The 15187-nt window shown below is 36.0% G+C and overlaps 2 protein-coding genes across 3 annotated transcripts; both read right to left on the bottom strand.

Annotated features, from left to right (window-relative positions):
- Nucleotides 1–695: 695 nt before the first annotated feature.
- On the bottom strand, nt 696–9075 carry LOC147555813 (phospholipase A I-like). Of its 2 annotated transcripts, none has more exons than XM_086663493.1 (18): nt 8065–9075; nt 7511–7658; nt 7321–7399; nt 7057–7210; nt 6759–6968; nt 6429–6674; nt 6177–6339; nt 5845–6105; nt 5640–5761; nt 5031–5192; nt 4510–4696; nt 4240–4376; nt 3434–3572; nt 2876–3079; nt 2286–2766; nt 1932–2148; nt 1638–1727; nt 696–1435 (listed from the first exon to the last, which is right to left on the bottom strand). In XM_086663493.1, the coding sequence occupies exons 1-18, from the start codon at nt 8569–8571 to the stop codon at nt 1004–1006; spliced, it is 3939 nt and encodes a 1312-aa protein (XP_086519619.1). In that variant the 5' UTR covers nt 8572–9075; the 3' UTR covers nt 696–1003. The 2 variants fall into 2 exon arrangements, with proteins under 2 accessions (XP_086519619.1, XP_086519620.1); XM_086663494.1 differs by having other exon boundaries at nt 7321–7396; nt 8065–8877.
- Nucleotides 9076–12087: 3012 nt separating this feature from the next.
- CHL (chloroplastic lipocalin) lies at nt 12088–15167 on the bottom strand. Its single transcript, XM_086663807.1, has 5 exons — nt 14996–15167; nt 14561–14690; nt 13369–13611; nt 12978–13268; nt 12088–12484 (listed from the first exon to the last, which is right to left on the bottom strand). The coding sequence occupies exons 1-5, from the start codon at nt 15046–15048 to the stop codon at nt 12206–12208; spliced, it is 996 nt and encodes a 331-aa protein (XP_086519933.1). The 5' UTR covers nt 15049–15167; the 3' UTR covers nt 12088–12205.
- Between the last annotated feature and the right edge of the window lie 20 nt (nt 15168–15187).

Genomic DNA, 15187 nt, shown 5'->3' with positions numbered 1-15187 from the left:
TTCCATAGATGATGATTATGCAACCCAACATGTCATTTGACTTGGTCAATCAAATTTTGCTTTGATCATCTTATATTTTGTTCAATTCATGTAACTAGATTATTACATTTCATGTAACTAGAGTATTACATCCACACTTCCTCGAATTATACTATCCCAACATGGGGCCCATGAAAAATTGTTTATAAGCCTTAAGGCCCGTGCGAAGAGGTACGCCGTCTGGTCAAGACGGTGTCTAGGATAGTAGAGACGTGTGCAGCATCAGCTAAAATGCACATGGACACAGGTGACCCACATGCAGTTGTTGACGGAAAGTAGTCTACTATGAAGTCGGATACCTTTTCGGATGAGTTGAAAGATCACCAAGCAAACCAAGTAGTAAAATGAAAGTAAGTCGAGAGACAAAAAGAGTGATGTGAATCCTATCTTTGTTCCAACTGTAGATTGGGCCTCTTGATTGCACAAAAGATGATGAAGCTTGTCTGATAAAGATATGATGAAGCTGTGACTAGCAGATCTAGTATATCCGTTATTTAGATCTTGTTGCAGTTTCGGTATCTTCGAAAACAAGTGGATGCTAGTTGCTGTGGTGAGATATGTGTTTGTACAAAGATGGCACGGTAACCCTCGAAATCACACGAGAGTAGAGTAGACCCGCAATCTCTTTTTTTTTCAAATTTATCAGTAAAACAAAATTAAAACCAGAGTTGGAAGTATTGATTATGAATATGAAAAGGGGTTAGCAGGCATAAACCTGTTTCATCCCCATCTATAGTTTCTCAATTTACATGTATTCATTCATAAGTTATAACACGAAAATGGGTCTTCATACAAGTATGTTTTAACAGACACAACCCACTTATAGAAATGTAAGTTTCCTCCGCCCTCAAAATTTCGCTCTTATTTTTCTCAGTTTCTTTTTCTCTTTTGAGATGATTTTTCTCAGTTTTAGTCTTGTCTGATACAAACACCTATATTCTTTATTCATGTATACAATTTTGTACTATGGTATGCCGGGGAGATGACATGAATACCTCAACTTCGGATGTGAATCGAGCGCATGTTGCAGAGCCACATCCACTCTCGCCCCTTCTCGGAACAATGAATCATATAATAAACATATAAATTGAGATAATTCTTCTTCCTCATTTGCCCACTCGTGGGCCTTCTCGGGCTCACTGTCTTCCCAGTCACTCACTGGAGTGGGTGGTTCTTCTAACTCTTCATCTTCTGCTTCTTCATCTCCAATCTCAAACTTCCCATTGTCTAAGCTGTTGAAATCTCCTGAACCAATTGATGCCGGCTGCAGCTCTGAAGGTTTTGTCGAGGAACAAATAACAGCTTTGGCACCACAATCGATTAGGGCCTTTACTAAACTTGGAGTAGGCCCACAAGCCCCAGTGCATATTATTATCCTGTCTCTCCATGCTCCAGCCTAGATATATCAGAAAGTAAAAGCAGCTAGATGAGCAAAACAATTGAACTCGCAAAAAATAGAGCTCTCGATAGGTATATATGTCTCCGATCCGTCTAATCGTACTCCAGATATCTATATTTATTTTCTTTTGCTTCTCGGTAACGAAACTAATGGCATCAAACTAATCGAAAAAATCATAGATAAAATGAATAAAGCGTACCATCCAACGAACATCGTCCGCAGTTAAGTGAATTGATGGCACAGTTCGGCGAAACATGTATGCTCCAATCTCTTGGTCATCTTCCATGACCTTCACATACCATTAACGAGTAAGTATTTTATTTGTTGGCTCAGTAACAGGATAATTGTTAGAAAGATCAGACACCAAAACAACTAAGTTGGGACCTCAAAATTTTGACTACAACTAGTTTGTAACCTAGAGCTATTTTGTTTTATATTTATTCGCTTATGATCATACAATTCCTATTTATGAATTACTACAGAACAAACTTACTTGTGTTTGTCTTCCTATATACCGATGGACAATACATCCGACCTGGAAATACGACTTGTAAGCAATCAGATCAGCCACAGTTGAAACCTTCGATAAGGCTGATGCTTCTTTCCTACTCCGACCCCTAGGCGTTGACAATAAACTTGACTTAACACTTTGTATAAATCTATCTGCAAGCTCCCCAGGTTCAGCAACTACAAACACATCATTTTGCCAACTGAAAAAGACCAGATGAAATTACACCCACATTAACAAGACAATTTATGTCTATACATATATATACATATATATACATATATATAATATTTATATAATATATATGGGTAAACAGGTAATAATAAAAAAGAGGCTGACCTCAATACTAAACCAACTCCATCATTTTGAAGAGCCAAATGTATAATTCCTACTTGAGGAGAAGTCTGAAGTTTCTCTAGCAATGATTGGACAGGAGCTGAGAGCTGTCTGGTTCCTAAAGGAGATTTTGGTGGTGAACCAGGTGTCTTCACAGTTTGAGCCGCATCCAAGTTTAGAGGAGGAACTAAATCTATTCGGTTAACCCTTTGTGAAGAAATTTCAGGACTATATAGAAGTGGGCTTGACGGGAAGCTTCCAGTGAACAAAGGTGACGCAAATGGTGTAGCAAATGTTGTTGAAGGTATCGACTTTGAAAATCCTAAATTCCTATTTAATGTAGATAATTTTATGCTGTTCTGGGCAAAAAATGTTTCCAGGGACCGAGTATGGTGAGAAGCTTTTCCAGAATCAGGACTATGAGAAGCTTCTACAAGGAGTACCATACGCCTCCAACCCAAAGAAGGGCTTTTCTCATTGATCACTACACATATTAAACGAAAACTTATATTGAGCAAAGTCAGGAAATAATAATAAAAAAATAAAATAAAAACAACCATGTTAACTGTAAAGGACTGATGATTAACACCTACCCATGTTTGAGAGGTTCGTTTTAGCACCGTATGCGGAGTTCGACTTATCAGACGATTTTTCATCATTTTGATGAGGTAGTAGTCTCTCACAAAGATTCTTGAAGGCCTCACTATTATGTTCAATGAACTCCTGAGTGGCAGCTTCCAACTTGAGCCAGATTGCAGGATCAGTCTCGTCTAGCTCCATATCACATCGTTCATCAACTGTTCACATTATACAACAATGAGTTAAAACTTCGGAACTAATCATTTCCTTCAGACAGTATTTTTTACACGACTGAATCAGATGGGTTTGTAAGTAACACTTAATGAGGATCTTCAAGCATCAAACATTTCGAATACACTAACATGGAAAATTCTTTCACAGCAGACCCCTTATCTCAAAACTCATAATCTTTTTAGCAAAATACCCACTTCAAAAATCTGAAACTAGTAGTAGTCAAATGAATTCGAAGCAAACACCAAAGAAGACGAAACATGGAGATTAAATAGCTCAAAACTCATAGCTGTTCCCATGTTCAAGTGGACTTAAACTTAATTCCTTTGCTGACGTTTTACCTGGGTTAAACCGAAAATATTGGACTTCAGGAAGCATAGGTAACAGCGCGCTTAACGCTTCCTCAACCCGATCCGTAGAGCATGCACTCTCAATCAAAACTTGTCCAGTGTCCAGGTACCGCCATCCACCCTTTCGAACCTAAGGCAATGAATATAATTTCTTAGATTAGTGAACTGACTCCTGAGATCAACAGATATTTTTATGTTAACATGTAGATAAATTATCCATAATGTGTATCAGTTTCAATGATGAATGCTCTAAAATCTCATATCAATATTAAACTAAGCAAAAATAAATAAAAGAGTTGAGGCTTAGTATGCCTCAAGAGCTCCCAGAAGAATGTACAAGTGAGCAGTCCAACAACAGGAGCTAATTGGGTAAGAGCAGTTACCAAAATTAGTAATTATATGAAGGTACCATTGTCGAGTAACTCGATTCTAAGCCCCCAAGCAAGCATTGTTCCAAAACATGATTTTAGTTGGTGACTGAAGCAAACACTCAGTCAAGAGTTCTGTAATTTTTGAGTTTTTACAGGAGGACGAGACCCTTGCTTTTTACTGCTTTTATGACATTGTTATAGAAATTTCAAGAGGGTAATATTTAAAAGCTACATTCGTAGAACTAGAAAAAAACAGCTTTAGTTATATCTAGTTTTGATCACTGCAGTAACTCTAGTTGATAACAACCTCACTTCCACTTCGAAAATCTATTTGAGATGGCCTTTTATGAAATATAAAACTGATCTACAAAAAGCATGTTCCTCAGACAACCTAATATTAATAAATAAAAGTAAGACCATGGTTACCTTAGTCCTCACAGAACCACATCCAATAGAGACTAAACAGTCGATTTTTGAATCAGGCCATAGAAGTTGTGCTTCTCTAATGGCGAAAATAGTTGGATTATTTGCCACAATTGCTCCATCTTGCCAGCGGTTTACATCTATCACGAAGTAGATAAATTTAGGCTATCACAATTTACAACCATAACGAACTGCAGTGAGGCACATCTGAACCACAACTTAGCTACTACGTGGTGTGTGTGTGTGAGGGAGAGACTAGTAGGGAAAAAATACCATCAGAAAAATCGTCAAGATAATATGGAGCAGCAGATGATGCTCTAATAGCCTGCCATATGTGATGCTTACAACTTCCAATAAAAGCACTCTGCCTAGATACAGCTTGAGGAACAACTGTTCCGACACCGAATGTAGTTGGAAATTCTGTCGTTCCTAAAGGTATCTCTTGAACACCTGCAGGATACTATACCAAAATGATCAAACAGTAAGTTAACAAACCTCTTCAAAGAACAAAATATTACCTCTGATTTTAACAAATATACTAGAGATGTTAATTCTTTCTTTCTTTTAAAAAATTATTATTGCACTCTCAAGTGGTGCTGTCAGGCATCAAATGACCTCAAGATTGTGTGGTACAATAGCATAACATTGAAGTCAAAGACATGATAAAAGCATCGGACTCATCTGATACTATGCACCTGGGTGCAAAGAGTGGCCCATCAGATCAAAGTCGTACTTCCAAATGTGTTACAGGCAAAAGAGTGTTAGTTCCAATGTAAGATATATTCCCAACTAACCTGATAATTACGGAAAAGAAAGGGCTGTGCTGGCATCACACTGATGAGTGTAGACACGACAAAAACTTTAGGAATGTTTTTCACAGCAGACTCTATTAATAGGTCACCTTCTTCATCAGCACACAACTCTTTCAACAATGTTTCGAACTGATCGGCACTGTGCTGCAGAAAGTAGTGGTAGGCTCTCGTCAGAAAACATCTAGCGACATTATTTTGATTGCTTTAGTGATAAAAAAAGGTACATAAATAATATATATTTATATATATATATATATATATATATATATATATATATGTATATATATAAATCTTACCATTTTCGATTTACAGATACAATACGATTTAGGAAAATGAATAACGATTTACGATTTGACAACATTGTCTGCAGCCACTACCCATTTTTCGGTTGCTAATTCTAACTACAAAATCTTATGAACAGCTCAAGCAGAACCATCAGAAACTTAGAATGAACTTAGTAGTTCGTAATAAGTCTTAAGTGTCCACTTTCCACGATTATAAAACCCATGAAATTCAGAAGGACAGGCAGAACTACCGAACAAATCATAGTGAAGCATACAAGAAACCAGAGAAAGAATGTTAGTTTCATACTTTAGATCCATGCACAACAACTCTAAAGCTCTGTGATGAACTTTTGTAAAGTTGATCAAACTTTTCTCTCCAAGTTGCAGCTTCATTGTCCTTTGGAACAGGTTCCGCAAAAACAAGCTTCCCTGAGAAACCACAATGGTGAAATGAGATAAATAAATGAACCTACGAGACTTGGTGTTTCTACATGATTCAATGCTAGTTATACCAAGTTTCTTATATATTTCTTCACACTGATCCAAGCTCATCTGTTTGATTCCAAGAGCAACAGCAAGCATACCACCAGTGGATGTCCCACATATAAGATCAAACATCTCATGTATACGCTTCCCCGTTCCCTTTTCAATTTCTTTAAGCATCTGAACAGTTGCAAGACCTTTCATTCCACCCCCATCCATTGCCAGTATACGAAGTCCTTGCTTTGAAACTGGCCTTCCTCTTAATGCGCGCCTCAAATTCTCATTCTCCCCTAATTAGAGTAACATTAGAATTAGATTTCTTGGTATCAAAATTCCCCATGTAAAAGTTTAAGAAACAAACCAAGAATTGCCAAGGCACGTGCGGCAGCTTTAGTCACACTTGGCTCGGATGCTACCATCAAGCGTAGTAGAAGTTCACGCAAACTTTCGGAAGTAACTAAAATATGGCGGTTCTCCAAACAGAAGGCCAAATTACCCACAGCAAGAAGGGCAAATCTTTGCACCTGAAATTTTATAAAAATTGCATACCCAGTTTAGATCAGAGAAAGGAAACAGAAACCCGGTAGAACACTAGATGTTGCAGTTGACATGCCTTTGTGTCTTTATGGGCACATAGAACTTTCAGCGATCTCAATACATCTTTCGTTAACATCTTCTGAGATACAGTATCAGAGGCAAAGGCCATATTAACCACTACTTGCAACACAGAAACTAATTCTTCTGGGTCCATGGATTTCAGTAATGATTCCATTGGTTGCATGATATCGCACTTCATCAACTGCATCGCCACAGAAACATCTGCTGCAAGTGACGAAAGAGCAGAGCAGGCCTGTTCAACCTGTAATGGAGTAAAGCTATTGAGAAGCCCAAGACAAGAACATGTAACAGAAGTATCTAACAAGCGCTAAGTTTACCTACATACCACATGACGGTTGTCACTGCTCATCATACTTATGAGCTGTCTCACAGCATTCTCATCTTTACCAACAACAATACGATTTCCGTGATCTTGCATGATTTTGGCTAGTGCAGAAGCTAATAATGGGTGATGACAAGAAGAAAATCGGAAAATTAGAGAGAAGAAGGCACTCAATCTGTGTCTAGATGCAACAAAGTAGGAACTGTTCTCCGTCTGCACTCAAGGAAAATTGATTTTAACCTTATGATGATTTAAGTGGTGTAATACAAGTAATTACCAATATGGCTGCATGACACATTACCTCAATTTGAACATTCACAGACTTTAAAGTCTCATTCGCTTCGATCCTGATATTTGCAAGAGACAAGTGACAAAGATTGTGCAGAGGCAATATTTCTGGCAAAAATTCAAGGGGGTTGCCGAATAGCCTAAGAATACGTAACTCAGCCATGGCCCTGTACAGTTATACTAATAATCGATTAAAACTGTCAAGTGTAAAAGCATCATAAAATATAACACTTATAAATAACAGGCAGATGTTAGATCATAAACTGTTATAGATGACCTGAAATCGAGAAGGGGGCGGACCAATTTGTTATGTTCCAGGGACAACTCCACCAATCCAACACACTGCCTGAGTTCTACTGCTTACAAGTTCATGCAAGAAATGAATAAGACTGATATTACTTTTCTTTGCAATCTAGAATAAAAAGCTACCACTAAATTCTCAGCATAGAATGAGTTGTCGAACGTACCAGGTACTGAAGCCAGCATGTTGTAATCAACTGTTAGTACTTTCAAAGCTTTCAGTTCACCAAGCTCTGGAGGCAAAACTGTCAGCTTATTGTTATCAAGATATAGCTTCTCAAGAACAGGGAGACGGGTAAACTCCACAGGCAGTACCTAAGAATGAGTCGAAATCGATAAGTATATGATGCTAAACCGGTTTAATAGTTGATAGCTTTATTAATATAAAGTTATAAACTATCGACCCATAGTCTGGAAATGACACAAATCATATCTAGAACTGACGCATTAACTCTTCGATGCTTGGAGTTCAAAGTTCTGAAACTTTGAACTCCAAATGCATATAGATCATGAATATCATTTCTGAAACTTTAAAGCCTATTGTAAGAATTCTCAAATCCAATTTCAGATTGAAACATATGATCAGTCAGATTAATAGATCACTACTTCATATAGCTAGACAGACATTTACAAACTAGGGTTTTGAAAAACAACTCAATTTCACCAGAAAGAGAGAAAGTTCGTCAATTCAAATTGGAATGACCACCAAATATGAACTTACCGATAAACCACATCCACAGAGACTTAAACAAGTCATGGTTTTCCAGTGATCTGCTAAACCAGAAACATCATCACCAGTTCCTGGTGGTGATTCCAGATTAGATCGAAGCAAACGAGTTAAAACACCAACCCCATCACTTTGCTGTCCAGACCCAATCGTCTTCGACAAAATAACAGCTCGTAATGGTTCTCTTCGCCTCACAACTTTCATATCAACACCTACATTTTCATCTTGATCTTGATTAAGTTCAAGAACAACTGAATCTTGTGGTGGTGGAAGAGCAACCATAAGCTGAGATTGTAACCTAAGTGCCACCTGATCTTCATCATCACCGCTAGACCAATCTAATTCAATACGTAAACCTGATTCTTCTTGAGAAGAAGAAGATGAAACAGCAGATGACGTTGAAGAACGAGGACTAAATTCTTCAAAATTATCATTCTCACCATAAATTAATGAAAGATGAAATATTTCAGATGATCGTTTCCATCCTAATCCCCATGACATTTTCTCCCTTAAATATTTCTAGGGTTTATAAGAATTAAACAAATTGAAACTGAAGAAGATCAAAGGGAAGAGTCATCATCATCTCTTCCATCCCCCCTTCCCAATCACCAATACATAAATTATTTAAGATTTCTAGGGTTTAGTAAACCAAATTGTAAACAATCAAAATGAAGATTGGGAGAAATTAGGGTTAGGGTTTGATGATTTAACAGATTTGAATGGGGAGGAAGACTAACATTAGAAACTGAAAGAACTGTTTCTGGTTTTCCTTCTCTTTTAAGTCTTGTTTTTAGCTGTAATTTTTACAGGCGACTTCATTCCGAACCATTTGAGAAGTAGCTGTAGAATAGCCCTCTGACTTTGTTGGTATTACGAAATTACCACCCTTTGAATTTGGTAAACCTAGAAATCGCGTGTTTCCATGACTGGGTACAAGAATTCGAGAAGCACGATCTAGTAAAATCGTATAGAATTGGTTGCTGGGTAGGTAAGGAACTGATCCCTAATTGAACCCAAAAACACCTAGGGCGCCTCTAAAGGCGCTCTCTATGGTTGCGGATTGAGCAGTCCGAAAACCACGAATTGAGGCAATCCGAGGGCTTCAAACTGGCCTCAGACCGTGTTGTTCAAGCCTATCAAGAACTAGGCCCAATCTGAGTGCCATCGGACTGCCAAGTCCGGGGGCACGAAAAGGGAAGCGTGTTAAGAATAACTTTTGGGGGCACCAATTGGCTTACTACTCGTCTCGGTGGATTTGTATCAACCAAAGTTATTTAGCAAAAACATTATAGTGTTTATGGTTGTTTTATAGTAGGGTCCGTGGGTATATAGACCAAAATAATATTCAAAAAAGGTTTATGATCCAATCTTCTCAAAACATGGATATTTAGTCCTTTTACATTATGGACATAATAACCCATTCTTTATGAGAAAACTACCGTCCATGTCCCTCCTACAAAAATCACGGGATTTTTAATTTTCCAGGGTGAATTTGGAATGTTTCTAATGTGGGCGTGATTTAGGGGATTTAAAGCAACTAACTATAAATCCGAAATTGATTTTTATCTATCTTCTAACCGTTTTGGAAAGCAAATCTATTTCCAAAATCAATTCAAAACAAAAATCGTAACCAAATCAATTTTCTCTCTCTTTACAGATTTGGAAACCAAATCAATGTTCTCTCTCTTACTATGTAAATTTTTTTCGATTCAAATCAATTTTCTCTCACTTAACTTTCAGATTTGGAAATAGTATATTTTCTAGGATCAATTTAGCGTGATTTGGGGGTTAATATACAAAACATATAAATATCATTTTCTCTCACTTAACTTTCAGTTTTGGAAATAGTATATTTTTCTGAGAACATTAAAGCAACATATGTTTTCGTTTTTACTCATACATAAATACACATAGAATACAAATTATGAAACAAATACGTAAATTATGTATTATTTATAACGAGGAAACCATCATTTGTCAAATATACAACATAATTTATCAAATGTATGTGGGTCTTGTTCAATAAATTACACATAATTTTTTTTACATTAAATATAATTCCTTTACATTCTGTTACAAAAAAAAAAGTACAAAATCTTCTTTGGTTCAAAAATGGTGCCCGTCCATGTACTCTCCATTAGTTTCGTTGACTCACTTTGATTTGATAATTCTCTTTGAAATTTCATCTGGTATATCAAATCTACACACATAAATACACATACATTAAAGAAAAAAAAATCATATATTGTATTATAAACTACATGTACAATTTCGTAAATTATATATAATTTTTGTCAAATTTTGGCAACATTTGAAGGTTTTGAGTAGTTTGGTAAACTTATCAAGGCTACTGTTTTTGGTGAAAAGTACACGTAATGGTAAATAAATAATACATAATTTATGAGCACTTATACGTAAATTATATACATAATGGTAAGAACATGAAGATATACGCAAATTATATATACTTTATTGCAAAGTACACGAGATTTGATAGTAAAGCGAAGTATTTTTACTAATGAAATGAGTACTGTTTTGGTGTTAAAGCACGGGTAATGTTCTGTAAATTACCCATAATTTACTATAGATTGTGGTAATTTACGATACAGTACATGTACTGTAAATTCTGTTATGAGTAACCGTACGAAAGAACAAATGTTTCATAAATCCGTATGGATTGAAAACCAGATTTGAACAAAAAAAATGAGAATATCATTAAGCTTAAACTACAAATCTAAAGATATCTGCTATGATGATTGATTGCAATAATGTCAAACTCTAGTTGAAGGATTAAACATCAAGATCAAAAACATAAATGAAATTTTAAGAGAGAAAAAGAAAATAAACATCAAACATTCGATTGATAATTGATAATCTGATCTCACGAAATATCAGAAACAACAGAAGATTAAACATAGATCTAAAGAAATATGATATTATCACTGGATGCAAACATAACATACTAACTTTGAAGAAATCATTGAATAAGGAATAAACATAAAGATCTTAAACAGTTATGAAAATTTTAGGGTTTTAGTTATAAATCATTGAATAAGGAATAAACATAAAGATCTTAAACAGTTATGAAAATTTTAGAGAGAGAAAATAAACATCATACATTCGAAATTAATGAATTAGTAAACAGATCTATAGATATGTAGCATAAATCTGATATGTTTTATAATAGAGCGAAATAATTAGGGTTTTAGTTATAAGAAGAAATATTAGATATTAACAATGGTGTTTATAAAGATTTCGAAAGTATTAAACCTGATAATGATGAATTTGGACAGCAATATAATGTAGAAGAAGAAGATTTTCTGAGTTTAATGGAGGTTTGTCAACTAAATCGATTTTAGAGAGATCAAATAAAGAGTTTCCGTTACTGAAAATAATGAAGATATCCTTACTTTGAATGGAAACATGATTGGAGAGAAATATGGGAGATAATAATGAAGATATCCTTACTTTGAATAGAAACATGATTGGAGAGAAATATGGGACATAAATATGGAAAAAGATATGCATAGATTTCGAATATAAATTAGTTATAAAATATGGAAAGGTTAGATTAGGGATTATGAAATAATATTTATTCTAGAGATTTGTGTTTTCTCTCTAGATGAGACCAAATGGACTAGATATCGATTTATATTATTTTTTTGGTTTTAAAACCCTTTATAGGATTAGAGAGGATTATATCTACTATTAGGACCCGTTTTTTGGACTATAAACCTAAAAATTCTTTATAGTATGATGGTGTTGTGATTTTGGAATATCCTTACGTATAAAAATAAAAATAAACTAAATATTAGTCCGATAAAAGTATCTAGACATGTAAGATGCAAGTGTTAGTAATCGTAAAATAACAACCTAAACGTCCTCAGATATTAAAGTTGATTAAAATTTTAAGTCAACTTCAAGATCCGACAAAGAAAAATAGAGACTATTGACTCGCTTAGACTATTGACGTGTGAATTTATTCAATTGGGAAGAATAGCTATAACTCTGACTAAATTTTTGTGGGTAAATGCTTACATTTTCATTAAACGAACTCATTCAAAGTTGACAACTTCTATCATGAACAATTCAACTCACAATATTATAATACATATAAGGAAATGAAGCTCAAGAACTACTTGAAATAGAGCTGAACAAGCTTCTTCAGAGTACCGAAGACACTCGTAAAAGGGTCAAACTGAACAGAAGATTTGAGTCCTAAATCGGGGAATTCATTCGTCAAAGCTTGTTGCATACCAGGCATAGACATCATTGCAGCTAACTGAGTGTTTGACATCGCCTCACAATCTTGTGGAGTATCTTTGATCTTGCTTGGATCGTACCCGTAGTTTCCCAAGTAGGTCTTGTATTTCTCTATGAATTCAGGACCTGGATTTGGTGTTCTTGAGTAAATCTGAAATATGAGAGCCATTACATTATTAGAGATCAGAGAAAGAAATTTGAACTTTGATCACACATCTTATGCCAAATCTTGAATGTAACTCTGGCCACACTTAGGTGGTAGTTGTTCTTTTAGTGTCCGAATCTGACTCGCCAGAGTCTGACTAGTCTGAACCTGAGATGTGGTATGAATTTGACTTGTTCTGGTTAGGAGCACAATAACCATTAGGGTTATTTTAGACAATGGGCTCTTAATTCAGATTTATTTTACGCCTAACTCAAATGGAACCAAAATAATCTCAAGCAAGCAATTCAGATGAGTCGGGCTCAAGAATCGAAAAAAAAAACTCCGAGATCTAATTTAAGACAACTGAAGTCTTGAGTCAGATCTAATTAGATGAATTTAGCAAAAAGAACAATCAACACCTTAGCTAAAAGAAATCATGGACATCTACCCGTGGTTGCAAATGAATGTAGTTTCTTCTTGGAAGTATATTTCATATTACCTGAACAAAACTTGTGTCTTTGGCTCCAGAAACAAGAGCGAAGTTATCATAATCGGTTGCAATCACGTCATATGGCTCCTTAGGAATAAACGGCAAAGTAGGAAACCGAAGATAACATTTCTCTCTAATCATCTCGCTCTTCTCTAAATCAGACTCGTTTTTCTTGGTGTCTTCCTCCGAAAGGCATTGAACCCTTCCTCTTATACCAGTAATATATCCATCTGGACCACCGTGAACACAAAACGTATCGACCTGGATTGATGGACCCGAAGCATCAAATGTATATACTCCCTGCAGTTATAGGTCCATCAGTCACAGTACCTAGATAACAAAAATATAACTTCTGAACTTCTTTACAAACAGAAATTAATGAATTATCCAGAGTTCTCACCTGTGTACAATGGCAGTCTTCTTGTCCAGCACCGGCAAATCCCCTCTTAAGGGAAGCTACTTCAAACCATCTTCCTGAATATCTAATAGGATCGAAATTATTGGCTGTCATACCTCTCATCATCATTAATTGTCCATTTCTCTCATCAGAACTTTCATCTAGTGGAAGAGTTATACTCTTATCTGTGACAGCCGCAAGTTGACACAAGTTAGAGAAATATTTCGACTGTTCTTCTGCAATGACCTGGTCACAGGAAGGACGTACTTAAGCAGTGGATAAAGTGAAAGTTCAACTCAGATACTCCATTGAATTATATATTCCATCCAATTTTGGAAAAAAAAAAACTGATCCTATGCATAATTTTTGCAGTTTCATGTCTTTTTTGTGACTACCTAGCTATAATTTTACCACTAGAAGGACACAAACTAATGATAGAAGTTTTAGAGAGACAAGTGATTGTAGGAGATATGTTATGAGAGAAAGCGGGATAAGTAACGATGAGTCGATGACTAAATTGAGTATAGATCTTCCCTGTATTGAGCTAGGAGAGATTCAATTGAGTTCATTAATGAGGGTATTGGCCCCCCTTACTCCGGCTCATAGTTTTATCACACGAAAATACTCTACTTACAAGATGATAACATGGGTAAACAGTCCTACATCAGCGGAGGAAAGTCTCATTAGCATCTAAATAATATGTAGGGAATCTTCGCTCATTTTGTAGTGGTTTTGAGTTAGATGCTGCCACAACATATAGTAAAAGAGCCAGGCCGAAACATGGTAGTTCAATTGTCATACGTGTTCAACGTCACCCAACACAAAGCGGTGATAGGCTCAAAGAGTGGTATTTGACGTATGAGAATAGGCAGCCTCACAGGCCACATGAATAGATGGATGTCTCGTGAGTCGTGACCAAGTAAATAGTATCTAGAGTCTCTCGGGATAGTCATGCCCAATTAATTGGTTTCGAACGGGACACCCACAAACTTAACAGTAAATACTACTTTGTTTCTAATAGTTGTTCATATAAAAACTCTTCTCGGAAGGAAGATGCATCTAAACCCGGTAAGTAGCTCAAGTGACGCTAAAGTAAACTAAAGATTACTCCGTCTCGTTCTCAATCAGTAACGGGAAACAAGGTTTATAGCATCTTGATGTAAAATGAAGGAGAAAGAAATTGAAACCAACTGACCTGGTTTGATTGAGAAAGAAATACAAGCGAAACAGCAATGCCAGATAAAACACGTTTGACGGTAATTAGCTTGTTGCTTGATGCAGAGTGATGAAACGAACAAACTAACGTTCTCTTTGCTCGTATCGTCCTATATAATAATAATACTTACAAGTATAAGATCATCAAGTATGTAACAACAAACATACTATTCTACCCAAAATACAAACAACATTTGCCTAAGACACAATTTTGAATGGGCGAATTACTGATTGGACATGATTGATAATTAAAGACCTAAAATGACTTGATACAATGGTCAAAATAATGCCCTAGATAGGTAGACCATTCATCTCAAGTTCCTACTCGAATCATACAAAGTAGAATTGAAAAGTCATTAAATGACTGACAGATGCACATTGTTAGTACTTGTAGAGATAGAGAGAGTGAGTATACCTGGGGAGAGGAGGAGGAGGAGAAGAAGGGGGAGAAGCCTGGAGCATCAGCATGGCTTTCTAGAATGTTCTAGAAACTTCTAGAAGAAGATTCTTTTACAGATTTTCTGAAAGTGTGGAATCTAGAGAGCCACATAATGCTTTTGTTATCCTTTTCTTTGCTCCACACAAGTGGAAAGCCAAGGTGGCGTGC

Source organism: Eschscholzia californica, unplaced genomic scaffold, assembly GCF_041429995.1.
Source record: "Eschscholzia californica isolate CP2 unplaced genomic scaffold, dmEscCali1.0.p SCAF_2, whole genome shotgun sequence".
Classification (NCBI taxonomy): Eukaryota; Viridiplantae; Streptophyta; class Magnoliopsida; order Ranunculales; family Papaveraceae; genus Eschscholzia; species Eschscholzia californica.
The sequence above is the reverse complement of the archived record's forward strand: the minus strand, read 5'-3'. Positions and strand labels throughout refer to the sequence as shown.

Coding starts and splice junctions, on each gene's coding strand:
- LOC147555813 (XM_086663493.1), bottom strand. CDS start 8,571: ATGTCATGGGGATTAGGATGGAAACGATCATCTGAAATATTTCATCTT. Junction 7,659..8,064: donor TCTGTGGATGTGGTTTATCG/GTAAGTTCATAT, acceptor ACTCATTCTTAG/GTACTGCCTGTGGAGTTTAC. Junction 6,106..6,176: donor ACGTGCCTTGGCAATTCTTG/GTTTGTTTCTTA, acceptor TACTCTAATTAG/GGGAGAATGAGAATTTGAGG.
- CHL (XM_086663807.1), bottom strand. CDS start 15,048: ATGCTGATGCTCCAGGCTTCTCCCCCTTCTTCTCCTCCTCCTCCTCTC. Junction 14,691..14,995: donor CCTCCTCCTCCTCTCCCCAG/GTATACTCACTC, acceptor ATTATTATATAG/GACGATACGAGCAAAGAGAA. Junction 13,612..14,560: donor TTCTTTCTCAATCAAACCAG/GTCAGTTGGTTT, acceptor TCCTGTGACCAG/GTCATTGCAGAAGAACAGTC.